Genomic DNA, 26314 nt, shown 5'->3' with positions numbered 1-26314 from the left:
TAAGCAATACATTTTCTGTATTTATCCCAGTGTTAGCTTAACGGAGGTACCCTCTGGACAACCCTGTTCCTACTCAGCAATATAATTTGAACTTAACGTAAATTTCTAACAAAATAAAAATCCAAAAGAATGAAGTAAGAATAAATTGAATAGTAACCACTTGTCTTGTGTCATCAACTGACCATGCAAGTAGACGATATACTTGACAACCAGATCTGTAGTGAGGCCACAACACTGCTTGAAATTGCTGCTGTACACGTCCCAGCCACGGAACTGACGACTGGTCTTGCGTAACCAGTTCTGGACCATGGGCAGCAGCAGATGATTGATGCAGTACAATCCAAACTCAAACCCTGCAATTGAAAAATGCCTTGTACACTTTTTTGACCTAACCCTCTGTTGTTGTAATGTCAACATATTACTTCTTAGTCTAAATTTTTATATTATCTTTTCTTCTTGTAACCATTATACACTTGAAAATTATGCTACATGTCCAGTCAATATAAAATTAGCAATTAACATTTAAAGTCTTACTATAAGAGAATGTGAACATTTTGTTCATAATTTACTTCTTGACTGCTTTAACTGTAGACGTTTTTTTCACTGAGCTATAACTGTCATGTATGGAACTCGATGTACTGCTCTTCATATGCAATATATAAGTTGGAGTTTCTGCAATTTAGCAGCCTTCATATGAACGTCTTGAAAAAACTACAAGCAAAAATGCTAATATGTTTTTGTTCTCATTGGTGCTGTTCCTTTAACAGATATATGTATGTATGTATAAGTAAATGGACAGTAAAAACATTTGTTGAATGTTGGCTGCAGAATCTGTTTTAATATACTTGTTAAATCTAAGATTTAAACTAGGATTTTATTATTAATTCAAATTAAACAATAGCTTTTGGAATTTTGATTCAAAAGGTCTTTCTACAAAAGGAATCAATAATTTATTAAAAAATTTATTGGATTGTTTTATTTAAATTAAAGACAAGAAATAAGCTATGTCCTTTAAAATAAGAACATCTACAAGATAGGATTCTACTCATAATGTGTTGTACTATGGTTCATAATAGTAAATATAGGATAGTCTTCACCATTTCTAGGACTAAAATTTTGCTTGAAGGCAACAAAACAAACTTGTTGCTAGAACTTGGAGTTGTATAAGGATTATAGCAGTTAAGGGCTACAAATTCAAGTTAAAATTCAAGCAATATACGAAGGTTATCTATTTATTGTCCACTAAGACCCAACACTCAGTTCTGTTTTATTCTTAATATTACTATTACTACTGAGGTCATTGCAATGCTAAGGCTTTTTGCGTTGGACATCTAAAGTTTATAGTCTGATGTGGTTTACAAGTTAAAATAATCACCATTGATATAATGTAAATAAAAGAGTATGCATACCATAAGAGTAACCAACTATCTAAATAAATAACATTCTGTCCCAAAAGTATACTAATGAGACCAATAAAGATCAACCCCTTGATAAGAGCATGAAATATTTTAATTACTTACCCTCACACCTTTATTAATTTTAAGAGAATCAGAGTTATTTTTCATGTGGCAAAGATACACATGAAAAAATGTACATCTGTGTGTGTCAGATTTTATGTGTGTGTGAAAAATGTAGCAAAGATGTGACATTTAACTAATAAACAAAAAAACCAGATAATGATTTTTCTACCCTTATTTAAAATTGTTGACTGTGACAAGATAAAGACTAACAATCTACCTGGGTGCACCAGCAGTTCCCGGAACAGTGTGAAGAGAGTGTCCAGGATATGAGGCTGGTATTGTGGACAGCTGGATACAGTGGCTCCACACAGTCCCTCCAGGAGTAACACCCAGACTCGCAACACTCCGCTGGGGCGGTCCAGTCCACTCACGTCGTGACACTCACCCCCCACTCCCAGGGCACTATAGCACAGCTCTGTCGTCGCCTCCACCTCGGGGTCAAATCTCATCAGCTCCATGTGAGGAATGATCGGGTCCACTCGCTGTGGTGACATCGTCAGCTGGATCCTACAGAGCATACCACAATTATGCTGTTGAACACAGTTAAAGGACCAAACTCCTAATTTAAATTAATTCTGGAAAAAAGTAAGAATACGCACTTTTGCTCTACAATTTGCTCTTCCATCTTGCAGTATGACTAACAGGATTTTTTATGCTGTTTGGCCACAATTTTGAGTAAAAACTGTTCTGATTCCAGGGCATATTAGGGAAGAAATATAATACATTTTATCATCGAGCAACCTATTGCTCTAATTGTGTTACTCTTAAAATGAAAAGAAAATGCCTTTATTACAGAGGCAGAGTTAGGGCTATTAAGCCCTCTCTACAACTCACCTCAAATTATTATTATTTATTCAAAGCAAATAAGAAATTAGAGCCACCACCACTCATTCTTTTGCTCCAGAATCTCTTGGAAAAAAAGACACAAGCGGTTATTTCTCAATTTGGAACACTTTATTTGGTGCATCCTGTTGACCAATATGGCAACTTTCAAAAGCAAGATTAGTTTTTATTACATAGAATATAATAAATTAATAGATTCCTAAGTTTCATTACATATGAATTGTTAGTTCTTTTAGTTTACATTTGATAAATTATATATTTATATTCTACCAATAACTATCTATATTAAAAATTCAATTATTATTACATAAATCTTCCATCATATGCTTGCAACAAAAACAAGTTTATCGAAACACTTTTTAAAGCAATCACTGCTTCAGCCAAATTAATATTTACAATATATCCAGTAGAGTAGGTTTTAGTTTTTAATATTCAGTAGAAGACTCTCTGTTATCTTTAAAATAGTTTAGGGCATTCCTTTGCCAGAACCAACACTGGTGAGCTTATCCAAGTGACCATTGTACCTATCGCCCGAATTAACTGCCGTTTCTCATTGGTGGACACATTGCGTGTTCCCATTTGATCATGTGACGGTTCTTCTCTACATTTGTTCCTACCCCGATACCAGTGAAGATTCTTAGTGAAAGTGTCTTGTTCTTCCATGGATTCCACTGTTTTACCATGATTCAACCAAATTTAAGTTAACTCAGTGAACTGTATGTGTTAAGATTTTCAACAATGAAAGTATTTTGTGTAAAAATGCAGTGACAACATACTGTATTTATATAACTTTTTAAATTATTACTTCATGTTCCTATTAGTACTATTAGTAGTAGTATAATATTGTATGTTCGTTAAAATTAATAAATTTAAATTTATGTACAATACTTGTTATAACTTATTACTACACATTTCCCGATAAAGTATTTATGATCAAAACTACATTATTAATATAGTTGTTGTGGACGTCTTTATAACAAAGTCTTCCCCAAAATAACTTTGATACACTGAATGCCATTATATGGAAATTCTCAAACATCAAAGTTTTTTATTTCCCCTTGAGGTTCGATGGATCAAGGTTCCACTACGTTAAAAATGAGTATGGTATTATAACTCAATAATGTAAATTGTTTCCATTTTAATTTAAACATTTTCAAATTTGCATTCTCAAATGATTTAGCATGTGTCTTTTATACATTTTATACAAAAATGTATCAGAAAGCACACAATGCAGATAAGATAGTCACTACCTGTGGGAAGTGTGAAAGATGGGGCAGGCTGGCATGTTGTACATAGAACCTAAGATGCCACTGCACTGGTGGAGGTACTTAAGTGCTGCCTTGCACAACTCCAGGGCCTTGTCATCTACTCCTTCTTCAGCCATGTCCTCTGTCATGTTATCTGAAATTATATCATTCAAGTGTTTATCATTATATCACATGTTATCCGTTTTACAAGTATACAAATAAATCTAAAAATATCTAAACATTGTAAAACGTACATTCTTGAAGCTCTTGTCTTATTGGAAATTATATATTAATTTAAACAAACTCTCCAATAATATAAAGTTTTTATTTTTGTGAGGCCTTTCGTACTCAATGAGTACATCTTCGGACTCACACAACTGAATAAAAGTAATAATAACAATAGTAACATAAACAATTTTGTACTAAATAAAAACATATGTCATTAAAATACAAAGAGGTAATATTCTATGACAGCACAGTATGTTATATGTATATATAAAAATAAAGTTTATATTTAGTTAAATCAAATAAAGTAACGGTGAATTTTGAAAAGGCCCAGGTTCATTGTTTACCAGATTATTTTGGTTCTTTTTTATAAAAATTGTTTCATATGCATCAAGGAATTTTTTATTTTGTACTTCTTTTAATAATTTTGCATTTGAAAAAGAGTGTCCAGTTTGAAGTGCATGTTTTGCCATGGCTGATCTTTCTTCCTGTTGGTATTTAAACATTCCCTATGTTCCTTAGATCTCTGTTTTAACTTTCTTTTTGTTTGGCCAATGTATTTTAAATCACAATTGTCACAATTAATTTGATAAATTCCAGATTTTTCTTCTTCATTAATTTTATTCTTGGGATTTCCTAATAAATTCTTTAATTTAATTTTGGAATTTGTAGATACATTAATATTGGCATGTTTCTTAAAACTTTTAGTAATATCTGTAGATAGATTGTTTTAGGAAACAGATATCCATTTTTCAGGTTCTTTACTTTTGATTTGATATAAAGTTGTTCTAGAATTTCTTTCAATAATTTTCTTTTTCTTGTTTATCATATTGTCAATCATGTTAGTTTTGTAGCCATTAAATAAAGCAGTTTCCTTTATTTTCTTAACTTCTTTTTTATAATTTTCTGTTGATAATGGAGTATGTAAAAGCCGATGGATTAAATTGTGAAAAGCTGCTCTTTTTTGTGAAGGGGGATGAAATGAATCAACTGGGATGAATCTGTCATTTTGTGTTGGTTTTCTGTATATATCGAATTCAAAATGGCCAGTTGTATTTTTCATAATTATTAAATCGAGAAATGGGAGTTGATTGTCATAAATCAAGTAATCACTACTTACTTGAAAGATTCTCTTAACTCCAGAGATTTCACAGAAGAAATCAAATATATTTTGCTTCAGATAGTTGAAGTGATAAATCACTGAGCAGCATACTGCACTTCGATATTTATGATTTAAAGCCACTACTTATGCTATTGCTCTAAGATCAGCTGGAAGCAGATTTATTGGCAATCCAGACATAGACATAGAAGCAGTACTTGTTACCTTCAAATGCATACTCTACATCTCATCCACTTTCTCCTCAAAACATGGACATTAGTAAAGTCTAAACTCGCAGCACCCTGCTGGGAAACTATGTGGGAAGATTCTGATACTTGTTTATTATAATCTCAAGGAACTTGTTCACACCAATGAATACTTTTAGAGATGAGGTTTCTACAATTATAACACAGTAATTCATAATGGTATTTATTAACAAACAATGCTATAATATTACTAACTTTTTAATGAATAAAATTTTAACAAATCTTTGTCTAATTGACATTTTAAAGTTTAAAGGTAGAAATATATAGCCTTGTTAACTAACAAAGTATTTTGAAACTAATAGAGAGCACATGAATATTAAAATCATTACTATAGTTAATGTAGAAAGATCTATATTTTACATAGTAAAAAAACTTGATTGATTTGACATATAATTAAAGAGATGATTAGTTTTAATTTAATTCCATTAATATTTAATTTTTTTACAACACCAATTGTACCGAAAAACAAAATAAAACTTTGTATCTTACACAAAACCAAATCTTACAGACTCCATATTTGTAGTACCATAGGTATCCAGTAATAAAAAATCCACCATGCTGATGTGTCACAATGGTACAATGTGAATGGAGTTCTTCTTCTCCAAACTTGTTCTGGATCTCTATCCAATATCTCTATTACGCTAAGATATGTGCTTAAACTCTTATTTGTTCTTTAAATGTATTAGAAATTGTGGATTTAATCTGATAATGATATTTCCATGTGATAAAGATACCTTCTTCTCAGAACTTAAAAACAAAACAAATAAAAAACTCACCATTTCCTTTGACATGTTTTAGAAGACAAAGTATGCAGTCTACAGCAGCATTGGAGAAGACAAGGGTGTTGTTTGTGTCCAGGAATACTCTGAAGACGTCCAGAAGAGATCCTAGATGACTGCTGCTGACAACTCTTAGGGCTCCAAATAGAGGTCTCCAGCCGGACCTGATTTCGTTTTGATTGGCCTCCACAAATTCACAGATACAGCTGACGATCTGTAATAATTGATGACAATAAAATCACATACAATACTTATAAAAGCACAACTACATATTGTTACCATACAGAAATGTAGTAACCTTAGTACTTACTTGATCTTGAACATCAGCATCACACAGTTCGAGGCAAAGAAGATTCTCAAACGGTTTGAAGAGGGCCTCGTTGAAATGAAAGTACGATAGCTCATTCTGCTCATTAAGCAAAGCAGTGACAGTATCATGGATGGATGACACAGCAATCTTCGAAATCACTCTTTCTTTATGGCAGGCAGCCTAAAATCATCAACATTCCAGATTATACAGCTTATTCCAAACATGTCTTAAAATACTGTATATTTCCAATAATAAGAAACCAAAAAGTTTTTAAGGTCTCTCTTTAAAAGTAAATTATTAAGAAATAAAACATTGTACATAAAAGGACTGAACATTTCATACACACTCTTTGTGATCACTCTTGGATTTTTCAAATCCGTAAAAGGATTGGTCTTGCACAAATGTAACTGGATTTATCACAAGTGTTTACTGTTAAAGCAGATCATGCACACAATTTGACTGTAATCTAATATTACACAAATGAAGCAAGAAATCTATAAAGCCATTTATGCGATTTTACATAGTTTCATGCATCCACTTTCATCGCAAATCAGTAGCAGTGAATTCATGAATATCCATTTCTTTACAGTATGTTTTCCGGTGTTTTAACTTGTTGTTAAATTGTTAATTTGACTTAAAAGAGAATATACTCTTATATAAACAGTTACCTCCATGAGGTGGGGGCCAACGATGGACCAGACTTTCATTATGTGGATAAGTGGTCTGCCACTTCGCACAGTCTTCAGCATGACCTGTCCCACTCTGGTGAGAAGCAGGGATGTATCGGCATCACGGGGTGTCCAGGGGCGAGGCAGCCTTACTGGTGCCCACCACTTGCGTGGCCCACCCGCCCCTATCCCTCCCAGCGGGTGGCGGGAGAACAGCTGGCCCTGTGATGCTGTACACAATGCCCTCATGAAACTGGTCAAGGCCTGCAGATTCAGCTTCAGTGCAGCCTCTTCGAACATTCTGCACAAGCAGTAACACATTAACATACTTAATAAACTTAGTTTGATTGTTTATTCGAAAACTAGTAAATTGATTTTTAACCTTACATATGTGTATATATGTAAAAATCTAAAAATAAATTATGTTTAAGGAGACATCTTTCAACATAATTATCAATATTTTGTATTAGAATGTTACTGTAAAATTAAGAAATCATTTACTAATGTGATCATTTTTAACTCGCTTCTTTCAAAATACACAAGGTATATTTAAGGTGAAACGTTAAAGGATGTAAAATCTAACCTTAGGTTTCAATTAGTTATCTAAAATATCGTTTTTGTTACAGATGTGAGTAGTTACAAAACTTATTTCAACGGTTTTTAGTACTTTCTTGAGGCCATGGAGCACAGCATACAGGTATTACTTTTATATTTTTAGTAAGTACTTTCAAAACAAATAGAATAATATATTGATTAATCCTTTGAGTCTTGTTGGCAGGTCCTGTCCATTGTAATTTGCTAGTAGCCCATTGACGTGCCTCTATTTAGTAGCTAATTTAATAATACATCTAGATTAGTTAAGTTCTACAGGAACAATTTGTTCCAATCACAATTTAACACCTTGAGTGCCTGATTATCAATTGTGCTGCTTCATTACTTTACTGTGTTGTAGTCATACATAATTATTATTAATTTTTTTCATAATAATTTTGTACAATCAACAATTAAAATGTAATAGAATGTGTGATATATGTGTCCGTGGATTTACTGTCAGAGATAGCATGAAAAATTCCAACTGTCACATCATCCAAAATAGACTCAATGAAATAGCTCCTCAGGATAACCACACTGAACAAATCCTCTAAGTTACAACTGGGTAAATATAAAAACAACAATAATATTCTCCATCTTCACTTCTACTAGTACAAACCATAATATAATAAACAAAATTAAAAAAGACTGAACACTACGAGAGAAACGCATGAAACTCCTAATGAGTGATGTTCCATGTTAGTAACACAATATCAATACTTATCTTATTCTTTAGTAATGATTTCATATTAGCCATTATAGTGCAGAAAAATTCTAATAATACTACTTTTGAGTATTTTAGGCCAAGAAAACATTGGTAGGGTATCTTTTTATCAGTTTATTTTCTAGTTTATTGGAAATGTGTAAACATATGCTATACCAAAACTTAGGTACACCAATGTTACCAAGGGCAAGGCAGTCAAGGGAAAAGTGCTGAATACGATTTTTAGTTTATGTTGAGTTGGCAAAAGAATTTAAACAGGTAAGGACCATAAGCCAACATTGACAGTGGACTCTGTTCGCAATAGAGATGGGTTAATACTGATAATAATATAATTCTTAATGCTGTGGCTTTTTTCACTCAATTCTGATACCAGTCAACTGTATCTATTCGCAGACAACAGCAGATTGGCATTACACGAATAACCCACCACAAATAATAACAAATAACAAACAAACTATTGTTAATTTTTGTTCTTATTTTGTATTAATATATCCTCATAAAGCTGTTCCAGTTCATACAGTATGTAATACAATTAATTAAAAAACCACCAGGTCGGGATGAAATTCCTGTGGATTTGATTAAACAAGCTGTATATTTCATCATTTTATCCCTTTGTATTATAATAAATATATAATTTAAGACCGGTAAAATTTTTCTTACCAACTTAAATATGCAGATCCAAGTACAATCCAGATAACTACAGACCAATATCAATTTTTCCTTCTTTTTCCAAAGTTTTTGAAAATATAATGACAGACCAAATAATATCTCATTTTTAACACAATAATTTGTACAAACAAAACAAAACTTTACAGTTTGTTATTGCAGATTGTGTGAATAGAGAAGCAGAGGGCTTGGATAGGTCGCAGGGCACAGCTGCTGTACTTTGCAACTTATCCACAGCCTTTGACTGTGTGGTGCATGAAATCCTCTAGAGTAAAAATCTTCATTACAATCTTTTTCTAATTGACGCTGGAACAACTCTTATTTTACGTCTTGAAGCTGTTGAACAGTTGTATTAAAAAATAATATGTTATTTACATGATAATAAAAATCATTTAATTTTAGGGTTTCACAAGGATCAATTCTGGATCTTGTACTATCTTTAATTAATGATTAATGTATTAATGATCACCCCGAAAATCAAAATTCTATTTTAATATTTAATAACATAACACATATTTAATTCATGAATCTATACACTTTACTTTGACAAAGTTTAATTACTGTGATATTAAGTTCTATTTCATAAATTGACAATGTCACTTTTTCTTTCAGCTGTGCCGGATTAAATGAATATATACTATGTAAATTGTGGTAAATATGTATTTTAATATCTTAACATTTTTTATCATGGCTACGGGTGTTTTGAACAGCTGGCTCCTACTATGGACCAGATTTTCATTAGCAGTAACAAAACTAAACATTTAGCATGTTATACTCTTAGTTACAAATAAGACAGGAAATGGTATCGAATTTTTACAGGAAACAGGTATCGAATCTTTACAGGAAATGGTACAGACTGAATATCAAGACTACAATTTTGGTATCGGAATCGAATGTTTTTGGATGGTCTATCCCTAGTTACCAAACCAATGTAAAAAGGTTCATATGAACTGAACTCGAAACTCACTTATCAACAGCCTGTGACAGAACACAGATGACCTTGGCAGCGTAGTCTTGGCTGAGTATGCCATGTGCAGTGCTATCTGCCTTGCTCTCTGCTATGAGCTCAGCGACAGTCTGTGATGTGATAGCTGGACTGCTTGTGGTGGCTAAGAAACTGTACACATCGACCCTGAAAATAAATCAAACTGTGTCACAACACAATCATAGAATTTATAACAAAATTAAATTACACCATTCCAATGTTACTTAAAACCCAACTTGCTTTCAACTAACTAAATCATTTTAAATAATTAATCTGGTGTTGTAAATCATTTATATATTTATACATAATCTGATTCTAATAAAACCACAATATTATTTTCACATTTGTTGCTTAAATAAAATAATTAGATTATATGTTTCATTAAAAACAACATAAATTTATGGACATATTTTCATGTTGGATCATCGAGACTTCAACCAGGTACTCACTCAATCTTAATCATCAAATTGACGGCTCTTTCACAGTTTTTACAGTACAAAAATATTAATTTCACGGTCAATATTTTTTATAAACATTATGAATAAAAATAGAAAACATTGCTGTTTTTCACACAGAGTGGCCAATTTCAGAATCTTGTGCCAAAATGCATCATGAGCACGTGCAGTGGCCTAGCACTGGGCACTTGGGCGTCTATTGCCGGTTTTAGTGTCTCAACTCAGCTTGAATACTGGTGTATTTCGTTTCTCAGAAGCGGTGAAATGGTGAAACTATTTAAAACCATTCCTTATTTCACAAAAAATGTCAAAGATTTTTGCAATAATAGACAGATGCATCTAAAAATAGGAATTGATTTTAAGTCTTGGCCACGGACACAAGCAGCAAGGGGCTGTATGCGTCCAACGGTATTGTTTGTTAAATAATGAGCATAAAAGTGGATAAAATTTGCGGCTTGTATCATATTAGAGCTCTTACTATTAATCAGCCCGTAGGAGTGGTTCACACAAGCGGGAACTGTGAAAGCCTAATCATGGCAACTCACGGTGATCGGTCCTGGCACGATTTGGAGCGGTTTGAAAACGCTGATGGAACACAAGATAAAGCTGTAGCAGCCAAATCGCAGGACCCTTTTAGACGGCCAAAGATTAGATCGAGAGTCCTTGTAATCATAGATTGCTGGGATTAGGAAGTTCAGCAAAGTTGAAAAGGTTACAATTTCCTTTGTGGAATATTGTGCCTACACTTTTAGGAAATCCAATCCCATCTGTTGAACACCTTGACAGATGGGATAACCTGTGATTATAAAAATGGGATTCAAGTAGGTTAGCAGACCAGTAGACTATCAATGATTTTCCATGCAAAACATGGACTAGGTCTACCAAATACCATGCTCGACTTTCAATAAGGACTTCCATCTATAGTTTAGCAAAACTAAAGTACTACCCAGCTAGACAATAAAAAACTTAATCATATTTTTAGATTGGCATGATTAATAGTTCAAGGGTGAAGATATTAGTTCTGAAGCTATGCAGCGTACTGCTTTCCTGTCAGTTACTCTGTGTTATACCAAAAAAAACCTTCTTCTTAAAAAAATAATGATCAAAACTGGATGACAACTCCAGAAACAAATTGTAAAAAATAAATAATTTTAAGATCTACAGAGAAAGGCTGAACAGTTTTGTGACAGCAATTAATAACACTATCTTAACAAACAATAAAATAAATTACAAAACTAATGAAAAAAAGATTAACACATCTTATTCTTCCTTCTATCCAAACAATTAGCCCAGCACGTCTTTTATGCATGATGCCTACAGTTTGCAATTCGTATGAACTGTGCATGTAAGCTACTTTATCACCGTGTTGCATGCATGTTGCTTAGCTTGGATTACTTGTGATTTACTCTTCAATTTATGCTTTCATTACGTGTGTCCTGCTGATTTTGTGATCTCAACTTGATTAATTTTGATCAGCTAAGTGATTTTGTGTCTGTAGAAGTCTGAATGTTTCACTAATCTCATCTAAGAATAAATATTTTTACGAATAACTCTGCTCTATATCCCTGTATTGTCACTAACGATTGTCAAAGCAAACAACTGTCATCGTGTAAAGTCTCCACGTCAGTTTGCAACAAGCGCCACAGCCTTCTCGATGTACATCGCATATCTCTTCTTTTCTTCACATATACTATAGCAAATGCACTTTCATCGTTGGTGGATCGAGTAGCTATCGATACTTTGTGTATTTTGCTCATCCCTGTCAAAGTTCATTTCTGAAGGCCTTTAGCGCATATTCTTCTGTTCAATTAACTATACTCCAACATGTCTTTATTGCCTGATTGTGGCTGTCTGTTTGGTTTGTATGAAGGTAGTATTTAGACACTGAGAAAGGGATTCAGTGTGAGAAGGAATGTGGTAGATGGTTTCACTCCCATTGCATGAATGTGACTGATACGGAGTATCGCAAGTTGGCCACTGATAATAAAGTTAAATGGTTTTTGTAATAGGGTGAACTGTACCAAGCCAAACCAGCATCCGCTCAACAAAATGTTTTCTCGGTTTGATGTGGTCGCTTCGCAAATGGCACTTGTTTTGACCAAATTGGATAACTTAAAGGATGTTCCTGGCGAACATTGGCGCCATTAAGGATGAACTTGCTTCAGTTAACGAAAAGTTAAACAATTTCGAGCCCCGCAATGCTGATATTGAGAAACGTGTGGAGACACTTGAGGACCATTTGAAGGATTTACAGACTGGCAATGAGTCCCGGGTCGGGATTGAGTCTGTGTTGGAGGAGATGTGTGATAGATCTCGTCGGTCTAGAAACATTATCATACATGATTTACCTGAAAGCAGTAGTAAAACGTTGGCTGTAAGAGTTGAGCACGACAATCAGCTTATTGCCGTCTTGATAAGCAAATTTTGTGCTAGCAAGGATATGACTTTTAAGTCTTTCCGTATAGGAAAAACCATCTGCTGTAAAGCCCAGACCTTTGAAAGTAGCATTAAATAGTTGCAATGATGTCACCGACTTTGCCAAACACTTTGATCAATCTTCATTAGACGCCCTGGATTCTCGTCTCTCTGGAATTAGTTTCTCCCGGGGACAGAACCCCTCAGGAAAGAAAGCATCTCTCTAATCTTAGTACTGAGTTGAGGAGAAGAGAGGACACTGGTGAGATTGGTCTCACAATCAAGTATAACTCTCGGCATTCCTAAGATAGTCAAACAGAGTCCAAAAAACTAGCTAACTCTCGGATATCTCATCTCACGGTAATATTACCAAAATGTTAATGGTCTCCGTACCAAATTAAATGACCTCTGTAAAGCAGCAGCTACATGCATCTATGATATACTGGTTTTCACAGAGACAAACTTAAATTCTGATATTCATAGCTCCGAATTGGGTCTTGATGATTTTAATGTGTATCGCCACGACAGATCTTCTCATACTAGTTATAAAGAAAGTGGAGGTGGGGTTCTAGTGGCCACTAGGACATATCTGGGATCTAATGTTATACATACTTCTGTAGAAGATATTGAATGCATCTTTTTGTCTGTTAAGGCCAATAAGTTAGATTTACCTATACTGATTGGAGGAGTCTATATTCCACCACAACAGCCCCGCTGTCACCCTACACCCGCTACTGCAAATGCAGTCGATGAAGTTTTCTCAGATGGTACTACTTTTTGCCACAGTTTGTTGCTGGGGGACTTCAACTTGCCAGATGTGGATTGGGCTCGAATTGATCCTCTCGCTTCTAATGGAGCTGCTTCCTATATTATTGAATGGCAGCCACTTATAGTTTAACCCAGATAAATGCTGTGCTCAATCTGCGCGGGGTGTTGTTGGATCTCATATTTGGCTCTGACCCCTCTGTTTTGGTTTACTGCTGCCCTTGATCATCTATTGCCTATTGAACCTGCTCACCTCTCCGGCTATTTGTTGTGAAATACCTTCTCCCCAAATGACTGTCGATGACCAACGTGTAGTCTACAAATTTTATTAAATGTAATGTGGGTGAAATTGCTCGAAGATTGCATTATTTTACTTGGAACTGTTCAATATGACCTGCCTGATGTTTCTGATTTCTTCAATGATCTGTTGGACAAGATTCGGAGTATTGTGATCGAAAACACACCTACTAGGAAGGTTGGCAAATCAAGGTTTCCCATTTGGTTCACGGCCGAGTTGAAGAGGATGACAATTCTTAAGAAGACTGCTCACAAGCGATACAAGGTCACTAATCGACTTTCAGATTACGAGGAATTTAGGCATGTCCGCGCTCTCTGCAGGGACCTTAGCTCTGAATGTTATAGGGGTTATATTGCACATGTAAATGGTTCAATTCCCAGGAACAATTAAGTCCTTTTGGAGCTTTGTCAATGGAACTTTGGGAAGTCATCGGACATTATCTGACTTCATTATACCCTTGGAGATCGTATGGCTTCAACTCCAATTACAGTTTGTGATCTTTTTGCCGACCATTTTTCTTCCGTATACTCTGCTTCAAATGTGACTGTGCCACCCATATAGTTTTTGATCTACATACAAATTTATCTTCTTGTGTGTTTTGAAGTTGATGAAGTAAAGCGAAAGCTTGATTTTACTGGATCCCTACAAGGGTACTGGCCCTGATGATATACCTCCTCTAATTCTCAAGAGATGCAGTGATATTCTTGCTCCCCAGCTAACCGTTATCTTTAATAAGTTTCTACTCGAAGGTGCTTTTCCGGATTAGACTCAAGTCCAGCTTTGTGGTTCCTATACACAAGTCCTCAAATATTGAGGATGTCCGAAACTAACCGCCCAGTTTGTCATACAGCCTGCACTTGGGAAGCTGTTTGAATCACTTGTACTAGATCGCATTGGATTTTCCTTTCGCCACATTCTTACATCTGCGCAGCATGGTTTTGCAGCCGGAAGATCAACTACTACTAAACCTTGCATTGTATGAAAGCTTTATCATCGCAGCTTTTTGGAGATGGAATGCAGGTTGACACCGGTTTATATTGACTTCTCCAAAGCGTTCGGACACTGTGAGTCATCCGCATCTTTCTCGCCAAACTTAACGCTTATGGTATCACTGGCAATCTTCTACAATGGTTTCAATCATACCTGGCAGACCGTAGTCTTTCTGTGAAGTTTTTGGGTGCCACTTCTCGGCCTTTTTATGCTACATCGGGGGTGCCTCAGGGATCTCATTTGGGCCCATTCTTGTTTACTGTATTTCTCAATGACTTGGTGGATGTTACCAACGTAAGATGCTTACTTTTCGCTGATGATATTAAGGTTTTTTGTCCTATCTCATCCATTGAGGATTGCCATCTGTTTACAAACGTAACTTTAAGAGAATCGAAGAGTGGTGCCTACTCAACGGAATGAGACTGAATGCCGAGAAGTGTGCTATTGTAACATTTCACAGGAACTCCAAGTCTTTGATGTTTGATTACTGTCTAAGCAACAACTACACTTTGCCGTAAGTCTTACATTAGAGACCTTGGAATTGGGTTGTCTTCGGACCTAAGCCCCTGAATTACACATAGACATAATCACCAGGAAGGCTGCTAAGATGTTGGGGTTTATCATAAGGACTTCTAGAAGCGGTCTTAGTGTTGAGGCGATGAAGATAGCATACACAGTGCTAGTTAGATCTGTGTTGGAGTACGGATGGTGTTGTGTGGTGTCCCTACCAACTTGGACACCTATTCAGCGACTCCAGAGCATACAAGACCGCTTTGTTAGGATAATTGGTACCAAGCTGGGATACAACTACAGTAGTGAAGTTCCCTTGGAGTTGGTAGCGGATCAATTGGGGCTGGCTCCCATTATATGCGAGAAGGAGACTGCATGACCTGGTGTTTCTACAGAAGATCCTCACTGGAGATGTCGATTGCTCGAGTTACTCCACCTCATCAATCTCAGAGTACCTGGTAGAACTCGGTCTCTGGACATCTTCTGTGTACAGCATTGCTCCACCAACTATGAATTTCACAGTGTCATCCCCAGATTACACCGGCTTGGTAACCTAATCTGCCATCACCACGACTTTTTTGCAAATAGTGTGTGTCATCGCTGAAAAGGATATTTTTATTATTGGGCTACACTATGTAAGCATTATCTGATACTGGATAGTTAGAGCATTTGTTATACCAGTTCGTTTTATAGCTCTTTTGTATTTTTATTGTTGAATTGTACTAGTTACTGTATTTGTTGATTATTGCCCTACTATATTCGTAAATAGTTATTGCACCTTGCCGATATTGCAGTTATTTTCAATTTGTTTTTCTATGTAAGATATTATTGTTATTTATTACTTAATATATTTATTTTGTATATAAACTGTATATTTTAGATATTAATGGCATGTACTGGTTGCATGTTGTTGGTTGTTGTATTAATTTGTTTTATGGTATATGAATCTATACAGACTGCTCGTGTATGAACTAGTCATAATGAATCAAATGTATTGCATGTCTGTCAGTTGTTTATTTATGCCTAGTAGCTTATTGTGTTTAGCATATTGTATTTGGCATATTGTATTGTTTGCATGTAGCCTACATAATTTTCTTGGCTTCTCTCCTGTTGCATGAGTATGATTCACTTAAGATGATGTTTTGTTTTGTTTTTGATTGTATATATTGCCATCTTGTGGAACATGATTCTATTATTATATTACTTGTAAAAATGGTGACAACCGTGTATAAATAAATAAATAAATAAAAATAAATAAACAATCTTCTTCAACCTACCAACTGCCAGTCCTACCCCACCACCAACTATCACTCACTTTTATACAAGCAAGTATTACAATCACTGGAGTAAATGTATCTGACCACTAAAAACACTTGCCCCTACACTGTGCTGTGCTTCGAACCATGCCACTATCCTCTCCATAAGCAGAAGAGTGACACAGATCAAAGATTTAACTGAATTGTAAAACATGTGTTGTTCAAGAGGCAAGCAACTAACTGAACTAAATTAACAATAGGTGGATGGTATTTATCATGCAGAACTGTGATCTACAAATCTTGGGGAGTTAAGTTAAAATACGAGTAGTTACTCTTTACTCTGACATCAAGTGTCTGATGGCCCAAGCTGGAAGTATAGAGAAGGTACTTACTGGTCAGATACCTCACTGGATATATTTTCCAAAAGCTCTACAATCTGCTTCTACTGCCATCTTTATTTCACTTTGTGGGATATTGTATCAGTGCTATAGGCTACCACATTCAACAAGACCTGAACCTGAATGTTAAAAGTAACACTATTACACTTTAAGTAAAGTAAAGTACTGAAAGTACTAAGATTTACATTTTAAATTAAAACCAACACTAACAGCATGACGCAAAAGCGTTCCTCAAACAATTATCTCAGATAACCATTCCCATTAGACAATAAAAAACAGAACTCTACAACCAGAAAAACTACAGTTATTCCAAGACTGCTTCATATTAAATGTAGTATAAATTAGAATATCGGTAAGCTAAGCCAAGCCAAATTATTTTTATAAATCATGTTGAATACCCTCAAGATTATTTTCAAGTATTCAATGAAAACAGTTCTCCATGTCAGATACTTGTTTGAGGATGAAGGATTAAAACAACAAAGCCTTCTACAACAAGCAGATGCTAGCATAACCACAACATAATCAACAATTGGATTGTCTGATGGAGCCAAATACGTAATTTAAGCTGATTTTTTGTCTTTATCAGAATTTTTAGGTGCACTGAACAAGTGCTTATTTTACTGTAATAGGTAAAAAAAAGAAAGTGAGAGTAATGTTTTCATTTATAATAAAGGCTTCACTTAATTGCACCTGTCTCGTCTAAATTATGAAATTTAGGTTATCATAAACAATCTATTTAAATTCTCGCTGCTTCAGAGCTTCAGAACCTGTAAGTTATTTGATTGTAAGATTGCATCTTTTTAATTTTAATTTCTCTTTTCAGCTAGAACTCTTTTTCAATCTTGTACAAATTGGCCAAGGGATCTGCATACACGGGTCGGCCGGCCACCTGATGGGTGGATGGAGCGTTTTTTCCAAGAACATAGGGTTTTCTCTTAGAGACCATCTTTGGTATTCTTGTGACCCAAGAGGCCCATCTGTAACTATCTAAGATTGCTAGGATCACTAATGCAGATTGCTTGACTCCTCCAATCATGAATTTAAAACCTCTACATCAAGTTTAATGTAATTACCAGCTAATACCAACTAGAAAGTGAATGCCAACATGGTAAGTCTCCAATCATGAATTTAAAACCTCTATGTCAAGTTTAATGTAATTACCAGCCCATACCAACTAGAAAGTGAATGCCAACATGGTAAGTCTCCAATCATGAATTTAAAACCTCTATGTCAAGTTTAATGTAATTACCAGCCCATACCAACTAGAAAGTGTATGCCAACATGGTAAGACTTCAATCATGAATTTAAAACCTCTATGTCAAGTTTAATGTAATTACCAGCTCATACCAACTCAACTAGAAAGTGTATGCCAACATGGTAAGTCTCCAATCATGAATTTAAAACCTCTATGTCAAGTTTAATGTAATTATCAGCCCATACCAACTAGAAAGTGTATCCCAGCATGGTAACAGAAGCTGCTCTATGCTCAGTCTCAAAAAAACTTTGAGGATTGAACATATATATAACAGTTGAATTCAAGGATGGATCCAGTCCTAAGTTTTGGAGGAAGCAACCTTAGTTTTAGTTTATCAGTGCTAAAAGCAGGCAATGTTGCATTTAAATACAACAAAAAATTACATCTTTAGAAAGAAATGTATTCAAACTCAAAGTTTAGTTCATACAGTTGAATTCATTTTATTTTTAATGATTAAAATACAAGAATAATTCAGCTTTTTCCAAAAAATGTGTTTTTTCAAAATCTCAGAGGGTGCCATGGTCCCAATGGCCCCTCACCTGGATCCGCCACTGGTTGGATTACAGAACCTGTGCCGATCATTGCAACCCAGGCTCTGCTTACAACCTTACAGATACTCAAGCAACTGTCAAACAACTAGGCTATGAAACAAAGATGATGGTAAGATCTCACCACACTTCGTCATCATCCTCAGGTGTGAAGCTGAACTGCAGCCGGTCTGCCGCTGACATCTTGTCTATGTTGGAGTTGGCAGCCTTGTTGTTGAGCTTGGGTAATGACAGGCCTGGGGCTTGGCCCGACTGGGAGAAGAACCTGTGCTCTAGCTGACTAACATGCAGGCAACATCTGTTGACAACAGCCCGATTGTTGTAAGCATACAATTTTACATTTACCTTATTAATCAAAATACACATCGCAATCGCATTTGTCGCATTTTGCGAACTGCCCTGAGTAAATGCAATGCTGTTTAGAAAAGCTCTCACAAAATTTCAACAAAAGCGTAAAAGAACAACTATGAAACAACAAGCGTGAAAAATATAGCGCATTGGGTAAATCAGTTTACAGCTTTAAAACTACTGTTTTCAATAATAATATAAGATGAAATATAAAATATAAGACACCACACTGCGTTGCCAGTCTACTCTCGGATCAAAAAGTATAGATATCCAAGTTTGAACATTAAGCACAAACTAACTAATAGAGCTAAAATTACGGGAGTTACATTAAAATTTAGCTTGTTTATTTCTGCATCTAGACATACAAATCAATTTATTTACAAACTTATAAAAATGGCTTACACAGTTTGTAATAAGAACAAATTGTATTACTTAGGAAGCTGAACCCTTCTCCTGCAATGAAGATAGTTTTTTTTTTTTCGGTTTTAGTTTTGGGTTTCTAAACTTTCAAGGGAAAAGTGATTATTTCATATCATCCAAATGAAAGATTGACAGTTGCTAATTTTTTGCCTCCCTCTATAACCTAGAAAGGAGTTCTAGTTTTTTTACTACACTCATTATATGATTAAAAAAAAACATTAAGAACTATATAATGTTTTCTTGACAGGGAAATAGTTTTAAAATGGCTTAATTTGTAGTATATGATACAAACCAGACAGCGTATAGGCATGGTATATATGAATAAAACAGTTTTTGATACTCTGTCAATATATTTTCAGATTTCTTTAATTTTTACTACTTGCACTATGTAAATTTGAAAAGCTTTTTTTAATGTCAACATTAACATGAAGTATATCAGAAGAAGAAATCAAGACACTTTTACCTTTAATCAGGACATTGGGACTTTTCCGACTTTTTCAGGGCATATGATGACCATAGTCCTATTTTTGGTATAATGCACACAATAAACATTCATATACCTTACAAGGAACTGATTTGACACATATAGTTTGGATTTTTTAAAATAATTCTAGTACAAAAATAAAATAATCACCGGAAGACATGTTTCCAGCAATCAGGAGCGTGACTGCCCAACTCTAGGCCACGTGAAAGGATGACATCCATGCTAAGAGCATGAGAGGCATGGAGTTTCTTTTGTCTCTGCAGCAGTGCCAGGGCCAGGGGTGAAGGCTGCTGGGGGAACAAGGTGATGTCTGAGTCTTCAGGACAAGATGCTGACGCCAGCAGGGAGAATATACCTCCACATCGGCTCTGCATTCCTGGAACATGAGGTATTGTCAGTTACACACAATAACTATGAGAGCCATTTTTACATAATAACCATTTTGTTACTGAGTAAGAAAACTTTATTTATTAACATAAGATAGATTCAATAAGATTTATTTGTGCTATTAAACAAACATATATTGCAATAGGCACAAGTCAACACACAAGGTAAATAATGACAATTAGTACATCAGATAATTGAATTAGGTACGAAGTCAATTAGATTTCAAAATTATAGTTCATAAATTATTCTACAGAGTAAAATGTTTTATTTTGTAAACATTTACAAACTCTTTTCGTAAAATTAAATTGTCTACGTTTTAAGAATAGTTTGGTAACTTATTAAATAATGTTGACTGCTGGTAAGTATGGCTTTTCAAGGTACATTTCGATCTCATATGAGGCATGACTATATTAGCTTTGGATCTGGTGTTATGACTCTGAATATTGGATTGTTTTTTCAAATTCTGCAATATTACATCTTACATGAACTAAATTACTAAAAATATACATTGAAGGTAAAGTTAAAATATTGTGCTTCTTAAAGCTAGGTTTACAGAATTCTCTTGTAGCCAAGTTATCAATTAAACTCAGTGCCTATTTCTGCTATGAAAACACTTTACGGCTAAGTTATGGAACATAGTAAAGTAGTGTCATCTGGGAACAAACACTAGGAACAAGAAAGGCCCAATAACCAATCCTTGTGGGACACTTAATATCTTATTTAAATAATCTGAAGAACAATTGTTTATAACTACCTTCTGTTTTCTGTTACACAGATATGATTTTACCAACTTAAGCTCATTGCTTTTTAAACCATAGAATTAAAGCTTTTCACACAAAATTATGTGTAAAATACAATCAAATGCTTTACAGAGATCAATAGGCTGGCTCCGGCCATTAATTTACCTGCAAAACAATTGATAATATAATACAAATTTTTTTCCACTGCCATTGTAGTAGAATAATTGGCCCTAAAGCTGTACTGTGAAGATGCAATAAGTGATTTTCACTAAATTAACTGTAAAGCTGAATGAACATACAGGACTTAACAATCTTACTTAAGAAAGGGACCACTGAAATAGTGTGATAGCATTCTGGTAGGTCAATACTACCCTTCTTCAAAATTGGTTTAATTTTTGTTTCAAATTGTCAAGAAAAATTCTTTACATTAAAATTAAGTTTATCAAATATGTCAGTGGAACAACAATTTCATTGATTATATACTTAATAATAAAGTTTGACATAAACATCCAAGGCTCGAGATAAACTCTTTGTGACACAATAACAAGTACATTTTCAACAGTTACATTAGACCAAGAAAATACAAAATTAGGTCTAGTTAGATGGTTAGGTTTTGAATATTATCAAGCAAATCAAAGCGAGGCATTATATGAAGGTAATTAACAGCTAAGTGGTATATTTACAAATAAATTATTAAAATTATAAAATTTCTCAGTGATTGCATGAAATTGCATTTATTGCATTTCACTTCAATAAAGTCACTTATGACATCTTCGTTCAACAGCCACTATTAGGAGAAGGAATGACTGTTTCAAATCTGCAGTGCAAAATGGACGGAATTTGAAGTTTGCCATGTAACTTGCTGTCCTCTCCTTTACTAGACTGATGGACACAACTGCCTTCTTGATCCTGTTCATTCCAGATGATATTGTTATATTTTTATTTCATGCTGAGGTATTCGGTGGCAGCACTGAATTGCTACTGCCTTCAGCAGGTAGATCAGAAACAAAAATGGTTTGTTAAGTCAAAATGTCTGTTACTCCTTACTTACTTGGACACTATTTTTGCCAACTTGACTGATATCTTCAGCCAAAAACGCTGAGGCTGTGTTTGGCAAAGTGGATTTAAAAACACTACCATAGGAAACACTGTTATTATTACAACTAAACATGTTAAAAACAATGTTCTCCATATGATTATTTATAATCAAGATTAGGGTTGCATTCTAAGCTTGCATAATTCTCAACTGATTTTAGTTCAAGTTGATTTTGATTCAGCTCAGAAATTTGATCTGTCAACATTTTTATAAATTCAAAACATTTACTAGAATTTATTATCATTTTCAGTTTTATAAGCAGTTTTAGCAGTAGGTTCCGTACTCATGCTCATGGTCCAGAAATTCCTGAAAAAGTTTTTCCATTACATATTTGTTCTTATTCCATTATGAGGATGAGCGATTTTGCTGCAACGTGAGGCCAAGCGATCTTGCTGCAATGTGAGTCCGACCGTTATTGCCGCTCAGATTGTTCCTCATCACAAACATTTGCTTCCGTAATTAAAAGCTTACACATTTTCATCCCTTCACCATTAACTTCAACAAGATTTACAAGCATCAGGTTTATTCATTGCTTGAAACATTGTGAAGAATACAGGAAATAAAAAAATAGTGTCAGAGAACCAGTAAAGCTAGTGTACATATAGAAAGTGACAATAAATGACAGCTATACTGAGGGGAATGTTTGTATTCACACTTCAGAAACACCTAATTTATGAACCCCTCTATACCATCTTTAACTCTGCAGTTCCAATGCAAGGAGTATTTCAGCTTTCATTCTATTTTTTAGATAGCCATGGATATCTGTAGAGATATTTACCCAAGATGTTACTGAGAGTGGCTGCCCTCTGCAGAGCATCCAAGCTGGACACAACAGCATCTCGTCGGATGGCATCTTTGGCTGCCTCGTTACTCAACAGCAGCATGGCTGACACTTTGCGGGAACCCTTGGTGGAGAGGGAGGGTTCCTTGAGCGGTGCAGACAGGACAGTCAACATTGAGTCCCAGCAACACGTCAGCACGCGACGACTCAGTTTCACCCCTGCAGCAAACACTCAATAACTTCATTCTGTTTTATAAATCTTCACTAAATATCTCATCCTAGAATTTGAAAACTCTTCTTTTTGTAGGTCTTTTTAACATTGTGTGACATCTATACAAGTTAATTCAACAAATATGATTAAAATCATACAAGTTTATATTATTAGGACAATTTTCTTGATACCATATGTTCTACAAAAAAACACATTGTATGTAGGTGACAAGTTTAACATAAATGCCAAAATTTCAAACATTGAAATGAATCTCACTGAGCAAGTAAACTTTCTAAGCTTTCTTCACTTCCACGAACCAGAAACCTCCAAGGTTGAAACATTAGCATATATGAATTATTTAACTCAGAATTAAATTTTCTACCGTAAAAACAGTTGTAAAAGTTTAAAGAAAATCATGCCAAATTCACGTTTTTAGTTTATAACAAAAAAAGATTTAAATGTTTTTCTAGAACATTTTTTTCTAAAACATTATATTAAATTGAAGATGAAGAGTGGGGTTTTTGTTTAAGAATCTGAAACTTAATTTACAGACCACATAAAAAAACAATCTTTTCTGCATCTACATAATCTTTCTGTACTTTTCACCATTTTCTTTTCATTTAAAAGTAATTATAACACTTATGCATGGGTATTCTGTACATTTTACTAAAATTCAGCCAGAACAAATAAAAAAACTTCCTGACTTTCAAATCTACCTTACCTGCCTCAACTTCAGGGCTGACCTCAACTCTGGTAGTGGCTCTCTCCAGCCTTTGGAAGTCCGATAACAGTTGGCCCCCCTGCTGACTGCTTCCAAGCCCATCCAGGTCTACCAACACAACAGTAACTCATACAGCACACAACCTTATTGGTATCACTAACTACACTGGCTGTAATAATGTTTAACTTACACTGTAGCATTGATTTTGCTGTAATAAAATCTCAGTATTGATGCTACAACTGATGATTTGATAGTGGAGGGAGACAGATTGAAAAAAGTCAAAAAAATACAAGAGCAGTTTGATGCACCAGTGTGGAAGACTAGGATGCATGGAACTAAGTTTAACTCTTGCCTGGGAAATCACTTTATAGGCAGCTAGATGCTAGGAAGCAATCACTATAAATCCATTTCTGCTATTTGCATGGTGACGTTCTGAGTTTGAGACTGGGACCACTACAAGATGTCACACAATTTTCCGTTCTTTTCTGCGCAGATCAAAACATAGTATTATCAACTTTTTTCTTTTATTACTTTTGCAGCAAAAGAAATATTAAATCCGGAACTTTGTAGCAATAAAATAATCTGTAAAGAAGCTGCTAATTTAAAATTTGAAATTTTGTCCTCTATTTCAGTTTACAAGTATTTTATACTAATTAATATCATTGTAATGCATAATTAGTCACTGTTTTAAATATAGTGTCACAACATGCACATGTCTCGTAATACATTACAGTTTGATACTGTATCATTAAAACACTTTTAAACTTCAAAATTTTTTTCTTGTAAATAATAAAATATATTACCTTGGTGTATTTCATTGTTCTGACCATTTTTACATTATTACATGTTTAAGGAAAATTTATGTTATATAATATCTTTGTTGGTTTGCTGCTTAGGAATGTTTTAAGCAAACACTGTCAATAAACTAGCTTGTAACAACAAATTTAAAATGTCTTATATTAAAATACTTTCTATTAGGTAATTTTTTTAAATAATGTATTAAACTGTGATAAAACCATTTTATACAATATAATATTACAATGTGCACATTTCATAGTATATGACTATTATATTTACAATTTATCTATAGCTTTGATAGTTTAATAAATTGTATTTTAATGATCTAATCATAACATAATATTGTCAATATAAATTATAGCTTTGACAGTTTTATAAATTGCATTTTATTGACCTAACCATAACTGTAGGATAACAGAAGTGCGAGGAATACAAGTCGTTGATTGTATGTCTGTTGGGGAAGAACAAAGATAAAAATAAAAGGAATCGAGAAAATGACATTTTGAATAAACTACAAACTACAACTATAAACAAGCCTTATAAGACTACTCGGGCATGCTAAGTAGAGGAAGGTCGAAATCCGAAATGGTGCTGTAAGTAATGGAACGTACATAAAAAGATAGACTACTTGACTGCTGGAGTGAGGAAGTGTATGGTAAAGAAAACAAATCTTAAGTGAATATATATTTTTGTGCATTTTTTCCATGTTTAAAAACTATTCTTTATAACAGTACAGTATTATAAATCATGTATGATTATATTGAGGATCATACAATTTATAGGATGACTATGATAGAAACAGTTTCTTATTTTAAACTCTTGGTACGCATTATAAAACCTAAACTACTTGTGATGAATTAATTTCTTCTACTTTAATTGAAGCACATGCAGGTTTGAAGCACAACTGTAAAATAAAAGAATGGAACAAAACAAAAAAATTGCGAACAGCTAATACAAAATTATAAAAATATAAAAATAAACAACAATAATAACAACAGGAGTGTCCGAGATTAAGAAATAAAATAAGTGTGGACGACAGAAAAGCGACATGTGGATGTTTGGCAATGAAAGTGTTAGATGACGAGTAGGCAACCTGTTAGTAGATTAATGAGGGCTAGGTTTTCAGCAGACTCCGGGCTGTAACTGTGGAGGGGAGAGGCAGACAGAACCAGCTGGTAGAGTTCTGAAAGCCATGTGGCGGAAAGGTAGACGAGCACTCCGCTGTCGTGGACCTCTTGTACAAACTCCATCTGTAGATAGATTCCAGTAGTGAGCAAAGAGGCAAGAGCAACTCTTCTTATGAACCTTGTTGAATAACTGACAAAGATGCAAGGATTACAGTCAAGAGTTGTCCCATAAGTTACAGTTGGATGGATAAGAGGGATTAATATCGTAGATACCAGAATACTACTATTATGGTTTCCTGTTATTTTATCTTCCAAAGTTCCACCCTCTTTATTTTCCAGTATAGGAAAGAATATGGTTGAGACGGTTCAAATAACCAAATAATTTTGA

General features: G+C 34.4%; 1 protein-coding gene across 3 annotated transcripts in view; it reads right to left on the bottom strand.

The window, feature by feature from the left end:
• LOC124362361 (brefeldin A-inhibited guanine nucleotide-exchange protein 3) overlaps positions 1 to 26314 on the bottom strand; it is a 105497-nt gene that overhangs the window by 38363 nt on the left and 40820 nt on the right. For 2 of the 3 annotated variants that reach the window (XM_046816797.1, XM_046816796.1), the window contains exons 15-26: positions 25893 to 26049; positions 24002 to 24109; positions 23067 to 23288; positions 20216 to 20441; positions 18938 to 19111; positions 9906 to 10070; positions 6958 to 7258; positions 6290 to 6469; positions 5977 to 6193; positions 3614 to 3764; positions 1738 to 2027; positions 183 to 353 (exon numbers count right to left, since the gene is read on the bottom strand). In XM_046816797.1, coding sequence (XP_046672753.1) covers positions 183 to 353; positions 1738 to 2027; positions 3614 to 3764; positions 5977 to 6193; positions 6290 to 6469; positions 6958 to 7258; positions 9906 to 10070; positions 18938 to 19111; positions 20216 to 20441; positions 23067 to 23288; positions 24002 to 24109; positions 25893 to 26049 — 2362 coding nt within the window. The remainder of the gene's footprint in view (positions 1 to 182; positions 354 to 1737; positions 2028 to 3613; positions 3765 to 5976; positions 6194 to 6289; positions 6470 to 6957; positions 7259 to 9905; positions 10071 to 18937; positions 19112 to 20215; positions 20442 to 23066; positions 23289 to 24001; positions 24110 to 25892; positions 26050 to 26314) is intronic. The other variant, XM_046816798.1, reaches the window with a different exon arrangement.

This window comes from Homalodisca vitripennis, chromosome 5 (assembly GCF_021130785.1).
Source record: "Homalodisca vitripennis isolate AUS2020 chromosome 5, UT_GWSS_2.1, whole genome shotgun sequence".
Taxonomy (NCBI): Eukaryota; Metazoa; Arthropoda; class Insecta; order Hemiptera; family Cicadellidae; genus Homalodisca; species Homalodisca vitripennis.
Note: the sequence above shows the minus strand (reverse complement) of the source record. Positions and strands in the feature narration are given on the sequence as shown.